The sequence below is a fragment of the Ambystoma mexicanum genome, chromosome 1q (assembly GCF_040938575.1).
Source record: "Ambystoma mexicanum isolate Mex_15411 chromosome 1q, UKY_AmexF1_1, whole genome shotgun sequence".
In the NCBI taxonomy this organism is placed as follows: Eukaryota; Metazoa; Chordata; class Amphibia; order Caudata; family Ambystomatidae; genus Ambystoma; species Ambystoma mexicanum.
The window spans coordinates 49,261,246-49,284,431 of NC_090922.1; the positions used below are offsets into that span (position 1 = coordinate 49,261,246).

Below are 23,186 nucleotides of genomic sequence, written 5' to 3' on the forward strand. Positions count from 1 at the left end.
TTTATACATTTCTGCAGTTTATGCAAATACTAAGCCGCACATAATGAACTGGTATAGTTCCTGCGACCAAAACAAACCTTGCATTGATCATTGTATGATTCATTTAATTTTGTATCAAATCTTTATTCTTGAAGATTGTATAATAATGTCGATATTTACTTTTCAGATTTATCAACAATGCCTGCCTGTTCGATTAACGGTTGCCCTTCGAAGACCCATGCTAAATCTGAAGGCACTACAATGCATGTATTCCCGAAAACTGTTGATCGAATAAGAGAATGGGTCAGACATTGCGGATATCCACTGGATGAGCTGGAAAGTAGAGTCCAACAAGTCTTACAGGACAAGAGGGGTGATCGATATCGCATCTGCAGCCGGCACTTTTCCTTGGACATGTACACAACATCTTGGGTAACAAAGAAGAATAAACGGCAAACGACGCGGAAATTGCGCGAAAACGCTATTCCCACTCTATTCGTCCACATTCCGCCACCGGTGAGTCAAGTGTCCGGATTTAGCTTTAGGCCTTGCGGTAGTGTGTAGGTAGACGAATGGATTAATTGATATTGTAGGTGTTCTATCCCTTGTAATAATTTCGATATTGATATGAGTGTATAGTTTTTTGAATAATGACATTTATCAATATATTCTTTTTCGATTTCATAACCCACAAACGCAATGTATATATATATATATATATGGGGACAGGGAACTGTGCTGTATTGAGCATTTTTCAAGTATTCTGTCGCCTTACATGGCTATTTTTAATACTGGCATTTCATTATCAATCATTAATTGACCTTTACAACTTCTTGACTATCCCTTGAATCTGAAGCAAGAACATTCTGCATCCTTGACGTGGTCGCAGTTATCAACCACTTCTAGCGCGTATCAGGTAATCTTACTAGGCTAATCCGCTACATACTTGTTTTATGCATGTCAAGTAATAGTTTTATTCTATCGTGTAATTATTTTGCCGAATTTTTGGTTACTGCTTTCCAATTGATATACACCTTAGTTATCGTCCACTGGTGTTTGTTTTCAGTTATAATTAGTGTTATCCATACTAATGCAAGTACTGTCTTTCAGGGAGATGCTGAAGCGTCCGCCACATCTACAACATTTCTAGATGTTCTTCAACAGCAGGAGGTATGGATACTGACGGCTCCATCGAGCGTAATCATCAGAGCAGGAATTCTTGTCGTTTGATTGTTCTACACAATGTTTCATTCGTGGTTAGCCGTTGATATGTACCTGTGCTGTCGACCCCAGGTGTGTGTTATGTTTTCACAATTGTAATCCTCACTAATGCAAGTACTACGTTTCAGGCAGTTGATGGAGCGTCAACCCCTGCACTTGATGCAGAGCCTGACTTTCAAGCATACGAATCGGCGCAACAGCTTTCGGAAGTGCACACTACATTTGCAACATCCATAGATATTCTTCAGCAGCACGAGGTATGGATAATGACAGCTCCATCATGCGTGATCATATAACGTGATTCCATTTGCTATACTTTCTTCCCTATTAAAGTGCTGTGTTTCAGGGAGACGACGAAGCTTCCACTACAATCACAACATCCAATTTAGATGATGCAGATGTAAATAATTCGTTGAAAAAAGTCGATGAAATGTGATCATATTTAGATTTTCCTTGATTCTTTTGGACAATGCATCATTTGCGGTTATCTCTTTGTATGTACCTGTGCGTTCGACCCCAAGTGTTTGTTATGTTTACAATATTGAAAACCATACTAATCCAAGTACTGTGTTTCAGGGAGACGACGGAGCTGCCACCACAATCACAACATCTCATTTAGATGATGCAGATGTAAAGGAATCGTTGAAATAAGTCGATGAAATGTGATCATATTTGGATTTTCCTTGATTCTTTTGGACAATGCATCATTTGTGGTTATCTCTTTATATGTACCTGTGCCGTCGACCCCAAGTGTGTGTTGTGTTTCCAATATTGAAAAGCATACTAATGCAAGTACTGTGTTTCAGGGAGATGCGGATGCCTCCTCTCCAATACAACCATTCATGGCAGTCCATGCAGAGCCAGAGGTATGGATACTGACAGTTTCATCGAAATAGATAATCACTGGTTGAATACTTGTCGTTTGATTGTTGCACCCAATGTTTAAATCGTGTTTGGCTATTGAGATGTACCTGTGTGTTCGTCCTCACGTGTGTTTTATGCTAACAATATTTTGATCCATAGTAATGAAAGTACTATGTTTCAGGGAGACGATGGAGCCTCATTCCGTGCTGTCTATGGGAAAATATAGTCGTTGCAGCGCAAGAGGAAGGGAGGACATGCGGAAACGAATCGGAGCTACAGCGTGCAGATGTTGAAGGTCGAGTCAAAAAAGTTGCAAAGAGAAAAAAACAAAAAAAGGTTAGTTACAAACAGTTCATAACTTTAAAAAAATGTTTGTGCTGGGGACTATTTTATGTTTTTTTCCAGTCAATTCTACTACACTCCATCTTGTGTTTAAACTGAACATCTCTTTTCCAATCTCTCCTCTAGTTACCCATGGGTGTCAGAACTATACACACACAGACAGTGAAGCGAATGAGAGATGTGGCTTGCCAGACCGTGTACACTATGGAGGAACTATTAATTGAGGCGAGGCGTGTTCAGGCTCGAGATGCTCATGTCCAATGGCCAGAACATGAATTAACTGTGTTTGGAGACTACAGCAAAGTTGCATTGGACCATAGCTACAGTGCGACCGCACCACCACAAGAAGGTGTTATTGAATGTATTGAAGATAGCTCTGAAGTAGTTGCAGATCAATTTACACAATCTACACCCGCCAAAGATTTGCCACCAAAAACCCTGTCGACATTGTTGTGTTCTCCCATCAATGTTGAAGTAATAGATGTTGAAATGACAGAGAATGAACCAGCCGCAGCATCCATAGACGCATCAGAACTTGATATCAGCGATATTACTTTCCAATGTGTTGAAATCTCCACAACGTCAAAGGCCGAAACAACGTTGACGCAGGATGACAGTCTAATGAAAGAGAGCAAATACATTGTATTCGACAGTTGTTTGATGGAAATTATAAGTATGCTGAAATGTGTGCATTCCATTAGAGGGAAAGTATGTGGGAAGCCATTGATTAATGTGACTCGTCAAATAAAAGGCAGCAACGTCAAAATAAATGCCGCCTGTAGATTAAATCATAGGTTCTCATGGTCTGCACAACCGATGCTGGGGAAACTGCCAGCAGGCAATCTACTGTGTGCAGCTGCATCACTTTTTAGTGGCTCCAGTTTTAGAAAGTTAGAGGCTTTCTTTCAGTTTGTGGGACTCCATTTCATTTCTAAAGCGCTGTACTACATATACCAACGTGATTATCTGTTTCCGGCCATTAGTGATGCTTGGGAAATTGAACAATTGTCTCTAGCAAGTACATTCAAAGGCAAACGATTCAGGCTAGCCGGCGATGGACAGTGCGACAGCCCTGGATTTTCTGCCAAGTATTGCACCTACCACTTTCAGGACATGGATAGTAAGAAAATTGTGAGTTCGGTGGTCGTGCAGGTAACACAATGTACATCCTCAGTGGCCATGGAGAAACTAGGTTTTATAAAATCAGTGGAATATCTACAATCGAGGGGAATGCACATCGACCTCATAGCCACGGATAGACACGTTTCAATTGCCAAGACAATGAGAGAGCAGTTCCCACATATTAAACATCAATTTGACGTATGGCATCTTGCTAAATCAATCAATAAGAAAATCTCGGCTGCAGGGAAAAAAAAAGGTTTTGAAAGTATTTTGCAGTGGTCACATTCTATCACCAACCATATTTGGTGGAGCTCAAAAACCTGTGAGGGGTCAGTGGAAATACTACTCGAAAAATGGCGATCCCTGATGCACCACTGTACCAACGTTCACCGCTGGACAGCAAATGAACATTTCCACCAATGGGAACATGGCCCTTTGTCCCCAGAGGAGGCACGGAAGAAGAAGTGGTTGATTCCATCTTCACCGACACACAAAGCCATTGAGAATATTGTTTTCGACAAAACTATCAAGAGATTTGAGAGGACTGACAGAATTCTGTCACACAGAAGATTTGGAGGTGTTCCACAATATGTGCCTAAAGTACAGGCCAAAGCGCTTGCATTTTAGCTTTCGGGGCATGAAACATCGCACTCTACTAGTCTTGGGCCATAACAGCAATGTCGGAAGTGAACAATCTAGGACTAGGGGTAAAGTAAGGATACCTCGCTACACTAAGGTGTTTTCAAAACGAAGTAAGCAATGGGTGATCAAAACCAGTCTATGATGAAATGCAGTTCGACTTTGTGAAAGGCCTTATTGTTGCTGTGTTAGAGAAGCACAGATATGGAATTTTGGACGTTTCTGTGCAGAGCAGTGATCCATTGCCACCGAACATTGCGACTGTGCCATGCCCACCCGAAGCACAGCTGATTGTGAAGTACAAATCCCGGTTTAAATAATTGCAATACGATTGTCTTTTTGTAAATAAATGTTATTGTACAGTGTACCTGGAAACCTAACCCCTACCTTCACCATCATGGGTGGCGAACAAGCTGGGTGTCATCTTTGAATTCTCTCTATTCACCTCACATATGTGTATGTATATATTTTTCTCATGTCTCATCTCATGTAAATGTAAATGCTGTGCACTGTTAACGGAGGGGAGGCTTGCGTATTGCAAATAATAAAACAAACAAACAAAAAATAAATCTCACTTTTAACTCAACTGCTGTGGTACTTTATACTTTCCCTGACCTTCCGCCAAAAATTAAATGTCTCAATTTGGGCTGCAAAGCTCGCAGACAACGGGGACAAAATTGGGGCACTTAGAACGCGCCAGCCAAACGGGCCGTGGCATTTGGGAGAGAAGCCAGTTCGCATTTGCACATTGAGGTGCACTACATAGACGGATTCTAAACTTCAAGTTCTCACAGATGCCTATACTACGTGATGTTGCAAATAAAGAATGCGAAGGACAGCGCCCAGATGAGGCCCACAAGTCGCACTGGAAGTATAAGGGTCTATTGTTTTTGACCTTGAGACAGGGACCATGCCGAAAGAACTACATTTTAAGGGAGGGCGCAATAACGTAAGACGATAAGGCAGAAAATTCAGAAACTAGACCGGTTTTCATTTTAGGTCAGTATACGAAAAATCGTTGTCAAGAGCACGGTCCGTTTTACAGACTGCATTACGAAGAGACACAATGGAAATTTCAAATATAATGTAAGTAAATCTTTACACGCTTTTATACCGGAATGAAGATTTAATGAATGGATGCATGAATAAATGAATGAATGAATGAATGAAGAGCTAGGAAAAGCAAGTAAAACTGTTCGTAGTGGGCACATGGGCATGCAGGTCCATTGGTCTCACCGATCTCGGTCCTTGGCCCAGCCACTTTTCCCTGCACTGCCTACCTGCACTACGGGACTGTCTCTGTATCCTTCAGCCCCTTCTCCCGGCATTTACCTTGCACTTGCCACCAGCTGGCCCTATTATTTAATTTGTATTCAACTAACCATGTACAGCCCTTCCCCATGCGCGATCAGAAAGACACCTGGCCTAGTAGGATCGTTGTCTGTCTGCCCTTGTTCCCCACCTGCCTCGTCACGCCTAGAAACACTTGAGTATAGGCGCGTTACAAATGCCATATCATATATCATATCATTCCTCACGCATGTAGACTAACTGTCGTTTATCATTGTGTGTAGGCCTCGATTTATCTTGTTACTTTTCGCATTGATTTTAGAGACGAACATACTCCATTGAACTATCCTTGCAAGCAAATAGTTTCTGATCGGCCATAATAAATAAAATGAGTAATATTAATGAAGTTCGGCTAGCGAGACTAATTATCATTTTTTTGTTTTCATAACAGGTATTTGATCCCATTCTGCCACTGCCATCTGTTTGAGACACCGGCGGATGGATTCTTCAGCAGACACCTGCAGCTTCGTGTCAACAACTGGAGCACGATCACCATATTATGGGACGATCGCCAAGGGCCCACATGCCCTTACGCTGTACTAGTGGCTAGAAGCAACATAACCTTTAGGCTGGACTAGTGCCTAGTTGATGGAACAGCCTTGCGGTTCACCGTGCTTCCAAAGTGATTCTTTTTACGAAAATGAACACCCTGTGTACCATAAAGGAACAGCGCGTGACTCAAGATGAAACGGAACAGTTATTGCGGATACAGATAAAAGAAAATAAATGGCTTCCGGAGTTCATATGGCAATTGCTGAATATTCTCTAAACATTTAATGTCAAATAAATGTACTTTACCAAATGTACCGTGTTGCTGTTTCATTTTAAAGTACAGTTTCATATTCCGAATTGTGGCGCGCTGTGTTGTGAGTTGATCTGTGTTGGTTTCCGGGTTCTGTGTGGAGTCGCGCAGAAGACGACTGGGTGCGTTTGCCTACGCAGCACAGTAACGTCACGGGGAGAGGCAGGGAATATGAATGTTTTGATAATGTCATGCTCAGGGGCGGGGGAATTGATTTAGTGCCGCAAAAGCAGGTCAGCCAGGGCGATCGGGGAAAAGATAGGATTATCAGAAAATGGCGGCTCCCTGGTGCTTGTTTTCGCGTGTGTTTAATGGACGAAAAAACTCGGGTAAGGTCCATAGGAAAGTTTTCTAAAATCGAGCCACTTAGGCTTAAAAAAACATGGCCGACCCGTAGGGACAATACACATTTTTACTAGACCATGCCTTTATGTATCATAGACTAAGCAGTAAGGTAGAACTAATGAGGAAGGGGGCACTGTTAACACAACAGAAACAGTGAATGAATAGACTCTCTATGTCAGGTACAACAATACTACTAAGGCAAACTTTAAAGATTCAAAGGTAAGTAAACAGTTCACAGTTGGGTAACCCACTATGGGTTAAGCACTACTTTAGTGTCACAAGCAATCATTCAATAATAAAATGCAAAGACCAGAGTAGAGAGTCAGATGTTGCACGCTTTAGAACATAGGCTTTACACATATAAGGCACATCAGTGCCATGATATGATTTGATAGGTTATTTATAACGCGCTTAATACTCAGGTTTCTAAGCGCGGACCCGGAGATCGAACTTGTGTTGCTCCGTGTTGTCTTGCTTCCAAGGCGAGCACTTTGCCCCTGAGCTATCCTCCCGAGTTAATACCTAGTCTTCAGAAGTCCAGCCCTAGCCTACACAGATTCTCTGAGAGTCTGTTGGTGTCCCAAAAAGGTTCTGCAGACTCAAAGAGGAGTAGGCCAGGAGAGCCCACACAGCTGTGGAATGCAGGACAAGGAAGGCAGTTAGTGCACAGTAGTAGTCGAAAAAGGGACCTAGGGCACTTTAGTCAGATTGTAGAGTTCTGGGAAGCAGCTATCAACCCTGGGGTCAAAGCGGATGACCCCCATGAGTATTGCATCAGGCCAGAATAGCGCTAAGGTAAGCAGGTATTTGCACCCAATGCAACCCCATATGGGACGGGGGCAGTTTGTGAGATATAAGAGATCTCCAAGGCCCTGAAACCAGTGTTAGGAAAAATAGTTTTTGCAGCTTTATGTTACGGTTTGACATAAGTGGGCCCAGCGACTTGGAGAACCAAAGGGGCATACAAGGGGGGGGGTTACTTAGAGAATTAGTGTAAGGGGGATGGTGTACGTGCCTGTTTTCACCACTCACACGCCATAGGGATTGTATGGACGCAAAGTCCACTCACTAATTTTTGCAAGCCTGGCCATGATCCGTGAAGTTCTCAAGGAACCCCCCTTAGCATTCCACTAGTGTAGTGGGATTGGGAGAGTACCCTCTAAATCTACTGAACTTACTTTTATTTTCTTCTTCAATGGAACATTTATCTAATGATTGACTTTGCCAATACTTGTTCTTCACTTTTAAAGACTTCCAGCACCCTGTAACAGGTACCCATCTGGGACTGGGACTCTGAGGTGCTAGGCATACTTACTTTAGCAGGGAAGGAGTTTTGAAGAGTTACGGGCCTTATTTTCGGAGGCCGAGTATTTCTTTAATTCCCTTTACTGCCTACAATCGGATCTATGTGATCACTTTGAATTTATAATGCTGAATCTGAAAATAAAATCCGAACATTTCCCTGCAATTATATGCAGTGGGAGACCTCCCGCAGTCCTCCCCATAATCCCCTTATATGTTTTCTAAACCCAACCCCCACCCCCCGCATATATAGTTGCGAGGAAATGTGCATTTCGAATCCCCACATTTTCGGATTCAGCATTTTTACCTTCGCAGTGATGACATGATCCCCTTATAATCTACTGTTGCTAAACTGCTTTTACCGTTTTTAAAGTAGAGTGTAGGTGATCTCTAGTGAGCTCACCAACTGTGTGAGTTTATATATACATATGTAGTATTTTTGTACTTATAAATATGATTTGAGTGCTTTCAGTGTGGCACATTGTCCCATTACATCACCACCATATCTCATGAAGTCTTGCCTTACTACTCTGCTACAATACCTTGATTGAGTTTGACTAGACCTAAGCGTCAATAGCCCTGTTCACTAACCACGGTAGCATCTAACAACCCTCCCACATGGCTGGTTCTAAAATCCATCTCAACACCCAGAAGGTAGAAACGGTCCTAGGTGACAGTAAATCGGCAAGGAATACTTGTCTTACTGTCGTGGTCATTGTGCAGGGTCATCGCTTCAAGGGTAATTGCGGTTCATTGTCTTTCGGTCCCTCTGGAGACCTTTGACAGTTGTGGTGCCATGCAGATTTGAACTCACAATGAAGACACCCTCAGGGACGACTTGACTGATGCACATCTTGTATTAACCCTGCTCAGGGTCAGGAGACACCAGCTCTGCGGTTTGCCTTTTGGTTCTGCCAAGGGTCCTTTTCTGGGGAAGGTCAGCATCGCGGGTTTCCAGTCTTGCAGCAGGGCCCTAAAGATATCCAAGAACAGTTCTAGTCTTTAAGCCAGAAGTAAGTCCTTGCAGTGAAGCACAGACGGATCCGGGATTTGCACAGAAAAAAGAGATGCATGCGCCAATGACCAAAAACAGGCAATACATCTTGAGCAGGACAGCAGACTGCAAAAAGGGTCCAAATTAAACTACTGCACTAGGCTGTTCAGGGGGTGTATGAAAAACTAACAGAAATGTTACTTAGGACAAAGAACACAAAGTGTTACCACAGCATTCCATGTAAAATGGCTTGTCCTGCAAGAGTGACAACACACATGTAATGAGGCAATGACTAATCCTGCACTGGTAAGACACATGGGCTACCCCAGTGCACTTGGAACAATATTGTAAAAGGGGCCTCAGAGCCACTTAGCAGCCCACCCCATAGGGTGGGGGGTGCTGCCATAGGAAAATATGGAAGCAAGAATAAATGGGGGAGGAATTCCCACACTGAAAACCCCTGAAATGGGGTTCAGGGTAGGCAAATGGACATTAAGTATCTTCCACAGTACAGCTAAGTCTTTGCACAATGTACAGCAATGATCAGACACCTGCAGGCCTTCAGATGTTTTTGTTTGCAACTTCCACCTGCCCTTGCCAGCCTATTCAATGGTGTGTGATCATTCGAGTTTTAGGCCAGAACATCTGGAAGGCTGCAGGCTGCTCACCACTGCCATAAATTATTTTGTTGTGCTATTTCTTGGCCCTTCGTCTACAAACTCAGATGTCTTGTCTGCAATGCAGGGTATTTAGACTTCCCCCCCATGTGCTTGAGAGCTCTCTATATCCAAATTATTTTCTCTCTGTCAATAGCTAGTTCGACACGCATAGAAGGGTGACGGTGGAGTGCCATCTGACCGACGGGGTGCAGAGGATCAGCAGGGCAGGAGTAATTTGTTTAACTTTTACCTCTACATCATGCTCCCTTGCTCCAGTAACTTAATTACGGTAGGGGAGAGGATGCTAACAGCTATGCAACTTTTACAAAGGTTGTCATTCAGGAGGAGTTGGACATATAGACCACAGTATTACACAGTATTAGGTCTTTTGAAAGTGGTCTACTGATTCTGGGCAAAAAAGACTGAATAGCGTTGCTGCACACAAGTGCGCTCAGGGGCAGAGAGGCACCCAGTCGCGGGCATTGCAGGTTAGTGTGTGTGTGTCTGAAAGGGGGTTTGGTGGAGCCAGGGCACAATGTTTGTGGTGGGGAAGGGAGGGGGCAGGGAAGCAAAGAGGGGTTTAGGGGCAGGGGGATACAACGTATGATTGAAGAAAGTAGGGCCAGTGGGGAATTGGCTCCAATGGATGTTTGGGGGTGAAGCCCCCTGAAATTGTCATAATTCCAGGCATTGAAGGCTGCACAAAAGTGGCCTGAAAAAAGGTTTTTGTTTGGTGCGGCCTTCAACAGTAGGATTATGACATAGAACCATTAATCACACAACCTGGCACTAACATTCAAAGTGTAACTAATGAATGCATGAGAAGCTGCATTTGATAGAATGTCTCGTTATAAAAAGAAGCTGTAAAGCCACTTAAGCCACTTTAGGATTCAAAGCCTGCCTATGGCTGCCTTCCGTAGGGGGATCCCAGCCTCCGTAGGGGGATCCCAGCCGCAGCTTAACACTCCAAGATAAAGAAGACTACTGAAGAGCCAAAAGATTATCTGAACGCTTGCTTGCTAGCGTTATCACTACTAACGTTAACACATTGATTAAGTCACACAAGAGCAATACAAGATTCTAGATGCAACAGGAGTACTACACAGACATCAATATTGATCAAAGTGGTTTCTAACTTCAAAGAGACAGTAGGAAACAAGAGAAGTGACCAGAGTTCATATGAAAATCATAAAGCGATTTCAGCAGAAATGAAGGCCTGGTTATTACAACCATCTCACTGTAATGAAATCTGTTTAAGACTCACCAGAGGAGTCTGAAACTGTTATCTTCCAAGCATTGGTAATCGCAACTAAAAAAGGCTATATATTACTAAAGACAGAGGACTTGGAGGACCATCAGTTCAAAGAGTTTCAAGGCAAAACAGATTGGATTTTATTGTAATCTCACACTGGATGGGGATATCCAACAGGAGAGAATATGTGTAGGTGCCACTCAAAATGATGTTGAGCAACTGTGTTCTGTAAACAGCAAAATAATGATTGGCCACTAAAGAGAATCTGCATGTTTCAAAGGCGATTTCCGGCATGTCTACGCGTGATACAAAGAAATAAGCATAATAAAAATAACAAATCATTGATTTTATTCTCGAACAATGGAGGCTAACGGAGCTGCTTGAGGGGTGACTTTTTTCCATTGACAGAATGAGATGACCATTGTGAGGGAGACTTTTTCACCGCCCCTTCGTGAGAAGTGTCAAGAGATCTTATTGTAAGTTAGAGAACAGTGTCCATCAGTTTTGCCCAAAACATTCTTAAAGGGGAAAGTAGCAAAGTGGTCAGGCTTCACGCCTGGAGGAGATGGTCTGTTACAAAACACAATTAGTCCCATATACACAGAATACAATACATCACACCAAATATACTGTAAAATATATAGCTACATTTATTTAGTATTACATCATGATAAATGACACTGTGAAATAGGTACTTTAAAATATACAGACAAAACAAATATTAAGAAAAACTCAGCGAAGGGATAAGGCATTGATTCCACCTCAGTTCAAAGGGCACAATACAGAAGACAACCATGGAAGTACAAGGCCCATGAAAGCCCTAGAAAGGCGTGAGGAAAAGGGATAGTGTAGTATAGAAGAAAGGCCCAAAACAGACAGTAAAATTAGTCAAGCAGCACTGGGACTGAATAGGCCCCAGTTCATTGCTGGAAACCAGTACAATGGAACCACTAGTTGTCACTGTAACACCACTACTTAAAATGCACAGCATGAACTGCAATGCTTTACTACAGTAGAATCTACAACAAATCACTGCTGTCCTCTAATATTAGTCTTTGTTTTAAAAGCTCTATGGAAGACCACAGTAAAATGTCTCCGTACAGGTAAGTCACTTTATCAGAGTCTAGTTCCAAAAGGTTCCTCAGATATCAATAGAACAAATCCCAAAGGTCTGGTGTAATTATCAGGGCAAGACAGGTAAGTTCTCCTTTTAGCCCACAGGTGCAGCAGGAGAAGCAACCAGGCAAGAAGAGAGACAAAGGGACCCCCAAATAAAAGTTACAACACAGGGTTCGAAAAGCAGCAAGCCAGGAAGAGCTGGTTGAAGAGGGAGCAGAAGGTCAACTGCAGACATGAGCATCAACAGTAGAGTGGAGGGGGCCAAACACCACTACTCCTGTGCGCCACCAGGGATCCCGGAGCGCAAAACCAACTATGGGATCAGAATGAAGGACTGAATACTCACAGTGCAGGTTGCAGAGAAATTAGGTCCAGGATTGGAGGTGCAAAGGCGAGTTTGTGTATCAGGAATAGGTCCAGCTAATAATGGATGAAGGCTCCGAGTGAAGGGACCGAAGCCCATGACCCAGCAAGAATCTAGACGTAAAAAGGTCAACAAAGACAACATCCAGAAGACTTTGCAGCAACAAAGACAGTGACATGAGCACATACAAAATCACCCAAAATACCAGGGCCAACCCAGGGGCGTGAGAGGGAATAGACAATCAGTAAGGCAACAGTCCCATGCACAGGTAATGGCTGGAGGCTCTCAAAGATGATCCACAATTGAGCAGAGACCAAGCAACAGAAAGCCACTTGGATTTCAAAGCCAGGCAGACCAGGCTTAACCTGCTACCTTGGGTACTTGTGTAAAAAGGATGTTACAAAGGGTCCAGCATCGGCAGGAGAGGAAGAGCCCTGCCAGGACTGCCAGTTGAATCCGCTAGGATCAAGATAAGAAGCAAAGAAAGAGCCCTGTAGGATACAACGGAGCCAGGGCCAGCTAGTATGGCCAATCCAGGATCTTCAGCAGCAGCCTTCAGGTAAGAACCAGGAATGGATCTTGCACAGGGTCATCCACTATTCATTCACCCAAGGGCTGGCCTACGCCAGGACACAAATCACTCCAGCATCCACAAAAAGGTTATTGTCAGCCAGTCAATCAGGTTGGCCTTAAAAACTACAAATCAATTGGGTGTAGACTGGGAAATCTGGAGTACTTAAAACCAGTCTGCACTAGTTTAAACCACAACAGAGCATGTGGGCTCGGGATGATCCCATGTCAAAAAATATTTTGCTCATGCCTCGTGGTCCACACAGAAAAAGGAATGGCCAAAAACAAAATGTCCGGAAGCAGAGCTTAACGGCTTAAAAATAAAAATACATTAGAAATCTAATGGCTCCGAAATAGGTGTAACGGGCTACTAATGCCGTAAAGGCTGCTACTAACTGAATCACAGGTGCCATCAGCATATTCCACAATACATATTTACTGTGATAGCACCACCCTAGGACCACAATGCAGTGCTTAAAAACTACTCCTGCCCTAGCAGTACCACTTTGTTAAAATGCATTTTAGGAGGCCAACCCATTAGGGTGAACTGGAAGGACACTGAAGTCCAGCCAAACCCAATCAAGGTAAGTAGCAGAGCGGTAAGGCTTAGGCGGAGTGGCGAAGGGGTCTAGGGCTACGAGTCCACACAGAAAAATACATGAATTCCAGTTATACACACAAGTACAAAAATATAAAATGATTTACTATGCCTTTAAAATACATACTAAGCAATGAAATATCTAGGCAAATAGTGTCACGCACCGGCAATACATCTATACATTCACTCTTGTGAGAAGATAGAAAAGCATACAACTCAAAACCGACTGGGACTAGAAGGCTGAAAACGCAGGAGCAGGCATCATGCAGCACAAGTTGAAGATCCTCCAAGTTCCAAGGATGTACTTGGAACAGCGACGGCTGCAGCGAGGTAGCACAGGAGAGATTGTGGCTCAGAGGGGAGCATGAAAAGGGATTTAGCAATCACAGCCTTTGATTTAGGTCTTTTAAGGTACTCATCAATAAAGAACACTAACAATCGTTTCCCATCAAAGGCATGATATTGAATGTTTTCTTGATACCCTGTTTAGAAGTAAGATATGCACTGCCAAGCCTATGTGTAAACATCTTCCTGAAGACCATAACCCTTTTTTGCAGTGTTCGCATGGCTCACGACAGAACTTAACACAAAACCTGTCTGTTTACTCTCACTGAGGATGGCTTTTAATCATATTTTACAATTTCAGGGATAGTCATTGGTGAAATCTGACATGAAGGCAGGAGCCCACTAAATAGCATCAGCTATCACAGCAACAGTGGAAGACTATGTTGTGCTTTTCTACAATAAGACACAGAAAAAGTGTCTCAATGAAAAAGGGGACACCACAGAGGACGCTGCTTCCTCAGTAAGGCTGTGGAAAAAAACAAGAGCTCTGTATGAAAGCTAGCAGTCCACAAGGAGACCTAACTACCAAAGAATATAGAAGAAACACAGAAAAACGTGAAAGAATTAACGAGTGCTGAGCACAGCTTGATAAGAGTATTGATTCATGTGCAAGCTCCAGTAACAGCAAAAGTGGATTAAACTTTGAGCACCACTCCAAATGGCAATATTATTCATGCACTGCCAAATCTAATTATCAGGCAGGATCAGATTGATTCAAGATTGAAGCACAAGGAGTTTGTTGCTCAGAGATTGGTTTGCATCTTTATTACATTTTTTCTTTAAAAACAAGTTGTTTGTTGTCTAATAAATGATGTTGGCGCTGTGGATGCGATTTAGTGCATATCCCTAAACCCCCTAAGCTTGATCGTGTGAAACTGAAAGGATGCCAGAGGTTATTGGTGAAAGAATGCTCTGTTACTCACAATGATATGCCTTCAAAATTAAAGTGGATATCTTTTAAGGAATAGAGCATGCTAACAGCATTCAACGGGGACAAGTCATGTTACCATTTTCTAAATCTTGTAAGTTTAATCATTTTCACATTGCATCAAGCCCAATTTATTGTACCCTACAATTCAAAAGCTGAATCTCGAACGTTGCGTCACTAAACTGTAGTTCAAACATACTTCATTGCACTTTAGTAATGATTGTTCAGTGTGATGTCAAGCTAGCTCGAATCTATTTCTCAGTTTTCCAAATTATGTTTTAAAGAATAATGGTGGAAAATATGTATTCTTGTATGTATGGATTGGATTTTATACAGCACTAACCTAGCTGGGAAGCAAAGGCGCGTTGTACAAAAATACAAAAATGCAAAATAGTAAAAGGATACAGTGATAACTAGAAGGGTAGACTATTAAGGATATTGCAAGAGGGAATACAGAGTGTTATAAGCATGAGTTATAGATTAGAAAGGGAGAGACAATCCCACTCTGGGAGATTCCGCAGATGTACTCCTGTTCAAGCTATAGTTCTGAGAGTTTCAAATGATTGGATGTTTATAGCTGCCCTGTTAAGTCCCTGTGTCTGCCTCTTCGAAGCCCACCCTTGCCTTCTGCTTATACATTGAACATTTGTTACACAGCTACAGCACCACAAAATATACAGGAACGTGGGGCATAAATCATTGTGTCTGGAGCCAGCAAAGTGGTGAGCGCAGGAGCCCCCACCAACCTACATCCACCAGGAATCAGGGATCTGACCCTGCGCCGAGGAGAGAAGCATCCAGCCACTTCCACATACAGTGTTCGATGCCCCTGACCTCCCTTCCTTATACAATTGTAAGGTGCATTATACTGGTGCCCCCCCCCCGCAGCACTCCATATTTTCACCCTTTGGCAGCCCAGGCCCCTCAGGACACGCTTGCATCAGCGCCGACATTCGTTGCAGAAACAAAATGTTGGGCGCGATGCAGCGCCACAACGAGGCTTAGCATCGTGCTGGTTGCTAAGCAACTGTGTATTTGAATTTCTCCAGCATCCGCCGGCAGACAGAAGAGCCGGCCCGCCGAAGGCCATCTAAGGCCCTGTTTGCCGCTGGACGGCACGAGGCGAGGTAATCATCCAGACTGTGATATAAGAGTATGCACCATACTGCTGCAAGGCGCCTGCCAGTGCCTATCTGATGTAAGTATTACCTTCCCGTAGCAACACCCAAACTAGTGCTCCTTCAAATGACTCATAGTAAGCATGACTGCACATTGTATTGCTGTGTCTGCTAAATAACATGCCGTCACACACCATTGGCCATCACATACCATTGGTGGGACTTTCATTGACACTTCCACCTTTGTCCATACATGTCTCTTCTACATGTTAGCATTACACACTAATTATCCCTTGCATGAAGTGACCTATAGTGTGCTGTATGAATTACAATACATAGCCTAATGCAACTTTGTGTGACTTGATCTGTACCAGCCCTGCCATTTAATCTAGACACTGTATTACCTGCACTAGCCTGTGTAATTTATACAAACTTGTCACTACCACCTCATGTCATCTGAAATCAGCCTATTCTGTGATATTTGCAAGTAGCCTACTCAGCGATATTTGAAATTAGCCTACATTGTGACATTTGGATTTAGACCAATCTGTGATAACTGGTATGAGCCTAATCTGTGATAATTGGAATTAGCCTATTTTGATATTTCGATTTAGCCCAATCTGTGACAATTGGAACTAGCCCAATCTGTGATAATTGGTATGAGCCTACTCTGCGATATTTGGAACTAGACTGTCCTGTGATAACGTGAGCAGTATACCTTGCGATAACCCTGACCTAGACTGCTCCATGAATATGAGCAAAACTCAGAGGAACCAGCCACTCCTACTCTTATTAGGCCTCTACGTGACCATGGCCATCATTACCATCTCATCATGCCCACCTAAGGACAGAAATATGAGACTTCGAGCAAGACTGCCCCGTCTTTACGAGCCTAAAACAAACTTCAAATCTACCCAAAGCACTACCCAAGCGTGTGTACCTTCGACTAGGCCAGGGCAGGAGGACAGGCAGAACAACCTTAACTCTGCACATGCCCCCACTCCAAAAATTCCTAAGAAAACTCACACCCCTATAATTAAACATCCACCCACTGCTAAACCTAATAGCACTACCACCTTATCTGGTTCGCTTATGAACACTAGATCACTTGTGCACATGTCACTGAAATCGCAGACATCCTAACGAATGGGGACCTGGACCTGCTTGCAATAACTGAGTCCTGGCTTCATGAGGCAGCAGGCCCCGCCCTTATGCTAGCCATACCTGTTGGCTACCACATACTCACAGTTGACAGACCCAATGCCAGAGGCGGTGGCCTAGCTATCATTTCCAAAACTAACCTATACATTAGATTGGCCACTCCACCATCATGCGACATACTCACAGCCAAACTTCCCTTATCAAGTCACCACACTTTAACTATCCACTTGGTATACAGACCTCCAGGTCTACTGTGAACCTTCGAGGAGGACTTAACTAGCCTTCTAGCCAACCACACACAAGATTCCTCTCAGACCTTACTGACGGGGGACTTTAACCTGGGCTTTAATGACCATGATAATAAACATGCCCAATCAGTAGCAGCCATACTGACGGACCATGGGCTCACACAAAAAGTCCTTACACCTACCCATATCAAAGGAAGGACTCTCGATTGGGTGGCCGATCTGAATTGCAACACTGCTATCAGCAACAGTGCCCTGCAATCTTGGACGGACCATCATCTAATCTCCTTCTCCACCACACTAGATCTCCATAGCCCTAAAACCATGGTCATGGCACCACCACTCCCAACTAGAAGCAAAAAGGATATTACAGCGGAAAAATTACTCCCTCATCTCCTCCCCTCCATTAACAACCTCGCCAGCAATGCAGACCCTAACCTATTAGTGGAGGTCTTTTACAACTCCATGACTAAGGCACTGGACATTATTTCACCTACCAAACTTCACAAAGGGAGACAAAAAGCACAGCTTAATGCCTGGTATATGCCCCAACTCAAAGAATTAAGGCTCCAAAAAAGAAAGCTTCAATCCATTTGGTGTCACTCTCCCACTGATAAGAACAACGATAAGTTGACTGACCATTCCAAGTTCTACAAAAAAGAAATAATGAGCACAAAAAAGAATACCTTCAATGATAGAATCTCAAAGGCTAAGTCTAACACTAAGGAATTCTTCACTATCCTTCGGGAAATGGAAGCACCTATCCCTCCCGTTGACCATGTCCCGAAAGACAAGCAATGGTGCACAGACATACAAAATGCTTTGTCAAATAAAATTGCTTCCCTCCAATTAAAAATAGCGAATAAAAAGGCCTCACTGATCCCATCAGAGCAGCAACCCACCGACCAATCCACACCGGACAGAACCACTACACCCTTTTGATTTACTAAAATTTCTATCCTAGAGACGGAGAAAATCATTCTCTCCCTAAAACCGTCTAATTGCAAGGGAGATAGTTGGCCGGCACAAATTATAAAGGATGCAGCAAGAGACCTAGCCCCCTTCATCTCAAAGCTTATTAATGCCTCCTTCAAGACAAACACAGTGCCCAACAACCTTAAGGAATCCTGGGTTCTCCCACTGCTAAAAAAAAACAAAAAAACACTGGACCCCTCTATCCCGACCGACTACAGACCCATCACTACTCTCCGCTTCTTACTAAAAATAATCAATAGAGTAGCTTACCTTCAAATCCAGGATTACCTTGAAGCCAATCACTTATTAGGATCCCGTCAATCCGTCTTCCACCCTCTACATGGAACGGAAACAGCCTTAATAGACCTTAAGACCCAAATCGACGAGTTGAAGGACAATGGGAAGACAGCTATGCTAGTCCTCCTTGACCTATACCTGCAGCCTTCGATCTGGTGGATCACACAGTCTTATGCAATCACCTCAGGTCGGCTGCCCATTTCTCAAGTGATGCCATAACCTGGGTCCAGTCCTTCCTAGCAAACCGCACGATGAAAGTCTTTTCCCCCTCAGCATCCTCTGACCCCATACAAACGTCATCCAGCGTACCACAGGGATCCTGCGTCTCACCCACTATGTATAACATCTTTACTAAGCCCCTATTCGACAAGTTGACAGACTGGGTGTCACCTACACGAATTATGCAGACGATACCCAGATCCTCATTCCCCTTTCGCGCAACTTTCTCGAGGACACGGCCTTGGTAGTAAACAAGATATACCTCCTCATTCGGGCATGGATGGCATCCCATGGCCTCTGCCTGAATGACGACAAAACCGAGATACTGATCCTAGGCTCAGAGACAAACCTAAAAAAACTCAGCCCTAGTTATGCCTCCTTCAACATTGACAGTAACTCTATCAAGGTGATGCCGTAGTTAAAATGTTAGGCTTCTACCTTGATTCCACACTAACCCTTAAGAAACAAGTTAACTCACTAGCATCCTCTACTGCTTACACTTGCAAGCTTATCCGGGCCTGCAGACCCTTTCTCTCCGAAACCAGCTACATCACCGTGGCTAATGCACTCATAATGTCCAGACTGGATTATTGCAACGCCTTGTACTCAGGCGCCAACAAATACATCACTGATAAAATCCAAAGGCTGCAAAACAATACCCTAAGAGCCGCCCTAAATATCCCCAATAGAGAGCACATTCTCAAATTCAGAAGAAATGCCCATTGGTTAAATATAAAGGATAGGATTCTTCTCAAAACTGCTTCACTTACATCAAAGTGCCTGAACAATATAATACCACCTTATCTCTCAGAAAGAATAATCAGGAGCACCTCAACACGACCAACTAGATCCGCCAATGCGCACCTCTTAGAGATTCCTAGATTCAAACTAGCCACAACTGGTGGTTTAGCTTCCCGGTCAAAGCAGCCCTATCATGGAATGCACTACCTCTAGACATTAGAACTGAACAACCTTACCCTAAATTCAGACGAAGCATGCTGAATTGGTTACGCACAAACTACTCCTAACATTCACCCCACCTCACTCGTACTGCTCTAGATATCTGCCACCCTATCTCTGTTCCACTGCTATCTGGCTGCCTCCTGACAGTCTCAACCTTCGGTTCCACCTTACCTACTATACCTGTTACCTATTGCACTACTTGGCTGTATTATGTATATGTGACCTATTGCACACACCTTCAATGTAACCTGCAACTGGTAGCAAGTTATCTCTGTATGCCTGTACCCACTGCATTTGCTGTAACTAAGCTTTAAGTATACTTGTCCTGTTTGCACCCAGCTACCTAAGGGTTTGGTGCGCATTACCAAATAAATAAACAAACAAACAAAACCAATCCAGACTAATGGGTTGATCAAATTGACCCACCAAATACCAAATTCCAACCACAATTATATCCTAAAATCCTTTACAATCAATATGAATGAGAACATGTTAACATAAACAGTGTAATATAGGTTTGCATATTCTTTGGAAATTCTTAAAGCCAAACTGAGCTTTACTGTTTGGTTGGTCGAGGAGTCTAAAAATACAAAAACACCCTTCTGCATATCAACAGGATTTATGTAATATTAGCAACTTATCTAAAAGTGAGTGACCATGTGGTAGCAAATGTGATCCTGTCTCTCCTCACTTTCCAACAAAGTATTGTCTTCAAACTCATCATTGCGTGCCCTTGACCTATAACATTCTGCCTCTCACATCCCACTGTCCTCGTACCTCATCCTGCAGTTCTTCTCGCAGTTGCTGGGAGAGGTCAAGTTCAGCTTTCAATCGCTCCACAGAGGATCTGCAGTGTTGCAGCTCATCGCGAGAAGCTTGACGCTTCTCCTGACAGGAATTCAGTTCTTCCTGCAAGCGTACACTCTCGCTCTTAAGGCGATCCAAGTCTGCTTGATGTGACTGCTGGCAAGACTCCAGCTCTTCTCGCAGTTGCTGCAGCACAGCATCCTGCCGCTGACTCTGGGAAAAGAACAAAGAGCATAACAAAATGAGAGAACACAGATGCTGAAAAGGAGAGGTATGATTAACCAGAATGTCTGCCCTCTCAAGTCTAACCCTTTTTATGGATTTTCTAGATGATCTAGCCTTTACACACATTAACACCAGGACCGGGCAGATTAATGAATTGCACAATGCGAACGGAAAAACTGACAGAATGGGTCAGAGGAGAGTTGCGATGATGGTCGTACATCACTCTTGCATTTCCCTGAACCAATGTTCATGCTCACCTGGAAGATGGAGATCTCCTTCTCATACTGGAGATTCTGTATATGCTGGTTAGACTCTGCCACCGCCCTCTCTTTTTCGCTGCAAAGCTCCTGTAAGCTGCTCATATCATCCTGGAGGTTTCTTATTTTACATCCCAAGTTGCTTATCTCTTCGTTACTCTCTTCCAACTGAAAGCAGAAAGGAGAACCGCCATTCTAGTTAATGCGCCAGTGAGTCTACTCATGATGAGGTTATTTACTTGTAGAACCAGTTTGCTTGAGCCCTTAATCAGTAACAGATTCTCCTCATTTGAACACTCTTCAGTGACAGTGAGGTGCCCTGGACATTCAATTGCAAATGTCATAGGGCAATCATTTGTGGTCATCCTATCCAATGTACAAGTATTAAACATGCAGTAAGAACAGATCCTCTGAGATACTTGTAAAAATCCTTACATCCAATGAAACTCAACACATTACAGCAATTGAATATATAATATATAGGAGTTCCACTCCTTTGAATCCAATATTCACAGCGTTAACTCTGCTACTGGACAATAAGCATGGCTCAGAGCGTCATGTCTGATAAACATCATGCAAAATCTACTGGCATTCCCCATCAGGCCTGCCTTGAGACTCTAATGCGAAAAATACCAGACAGAGCGATGGAATGAACATGATGGCCCTCTGCACATTGCAAATGTGTATGTCATTTAACATAGCTGCTCTGGCCGCCTTTCTCCTTGCAAAGTGAGGCATAAGACCAAAAGAGACCAAAAGAGAATTGGCAGAAAAGCATGCGTGACTCTGAAGTCTATATTTATAGCCAGCCTTTATTTTGTATACTCCCGTGAGTTTGATTTTCACTGGGCATTCACTATCCATATTTCTTTTCCCACACGTTTGATCTCACATTTACCCCTCCAACAAAGATCAAATCTCTGCCACACCTCTTTTTCCATGTCCAGTCCTACAAGCCTCAACTGCAGGTTTTAGCTTTACCTTCTTTGCCCCCAAGCCATACCACTCAATCCCATCTTCGTACCAAATGTATGCCTTTCTTGTTCTGCTATTGCTCCAATTCCCCCCCCTTTACATTCCTGTATTTCAATTCCCCAGCCATTGAATCCTTTCAGAGCTAATCTCTCTTCTTCTGTGTTAAATGCTGCTGTCTTCTTTTACAGTTCTCCTCTTGTGAATGGACTTTCTCTCTTTTTTTGTTGATTCTGAAGTGGATTTATTGCCACCTATCATGGCCCTAAATTTAAAAAAAGGCTATTTTAGCTTTTGTTTTTTCCCTCATGCTCACTTCCCTTATAATATTGCACCCCTAAATACATTATATTGCACTTCTTATGAGAGTGAGACATCTTGCTTGTGCTATTGTAGCGTATGCTTCAGCGTAGGTGAAACCAAGCCATCATATTCTCTCAGGTGAATTTGAGAATTACTTTTTACCTCACAAGGACTGCCGCCAACAAGTTATTATCAAGAGGTTCGTCATCATTCATCTAGATCAAAATCCAAACATTCCACTTGTTGCTGTTGCCTTCTGTGGGCTACTTCCTCACCAAATCGCTAGCCCTTATTCTCCATTGAGCTCTACTGGGCAATTCATAAAAGACAAAACCCAAATGACCAGTGTAAGTGTATGACACTGGAATTTGCGGCATGCCATTTAGCACTCCCAAGCATCCACTCCATTCCCTTGAGCATCCAAAAATCTACTCCATCAGCCTCTGACCTTCAGCATCTGCACTTTCATTTGATGGTAACTCATACAGCTGTAGTATTTGCACTTTCTTTATTGCTAATGTTTTTGCACCCCCCGCCCCACCATATGATGAATGCATCCTCTCCCACTTGACTTTCCAACCCAAGTAGCTTCTCCCTTACCTGCAACACTTCATGAAACTGCAGCATAAAGAACATCTATAGTTCCAGGGATAGAATTAAGCCTCCCATTACAAGTATCCACTACAGCACAAGTACTCGCTTCTGCAACTCAAACATTGCACAACCACTCACTGAGAACAGCACAAAGAATGCCTGCTAATGACACATGTGAGGCTTTTGATATCAAAAGACATGAATGCAAGAAGCACCTATAAAAATCTTCCAGCGTTAAGACAAAAGTTAAAATGA

At 43.2% G+C, this 23,186-nt stretch overlaps 1 protein-coding gene across 2 annotated transcripts in view; it reads right to left on the bottom strand.

The window, feature by feature from the left end:
- The window catches only part of PMFBP1 (polyamine modulated factor 1 binding protein 1), a 1,360,893-nt gene that overhangs the window by 545,153 nt on the left and 792,554 nt on the right, over positions 1–23,186 (bottom strand). For both annotated transcript variants that reach the window (XM_069635509.1, XM_069635508.1), the window contains 2 exons: positions 21,063–21,230; positions 20,551–20,793 (listed from right to left, as the gene is read on the bottom strand). In XM_069635509.1, coding sequence (XP_069491610.1) covers positions 20,551–20,793; positions 21,063–21,230 — 411 coding nt within the window. The remainder of the gene's footprint in view (positions 1–20,550; positions 20,794–21,062; positions 21,231–23,186) is intronic.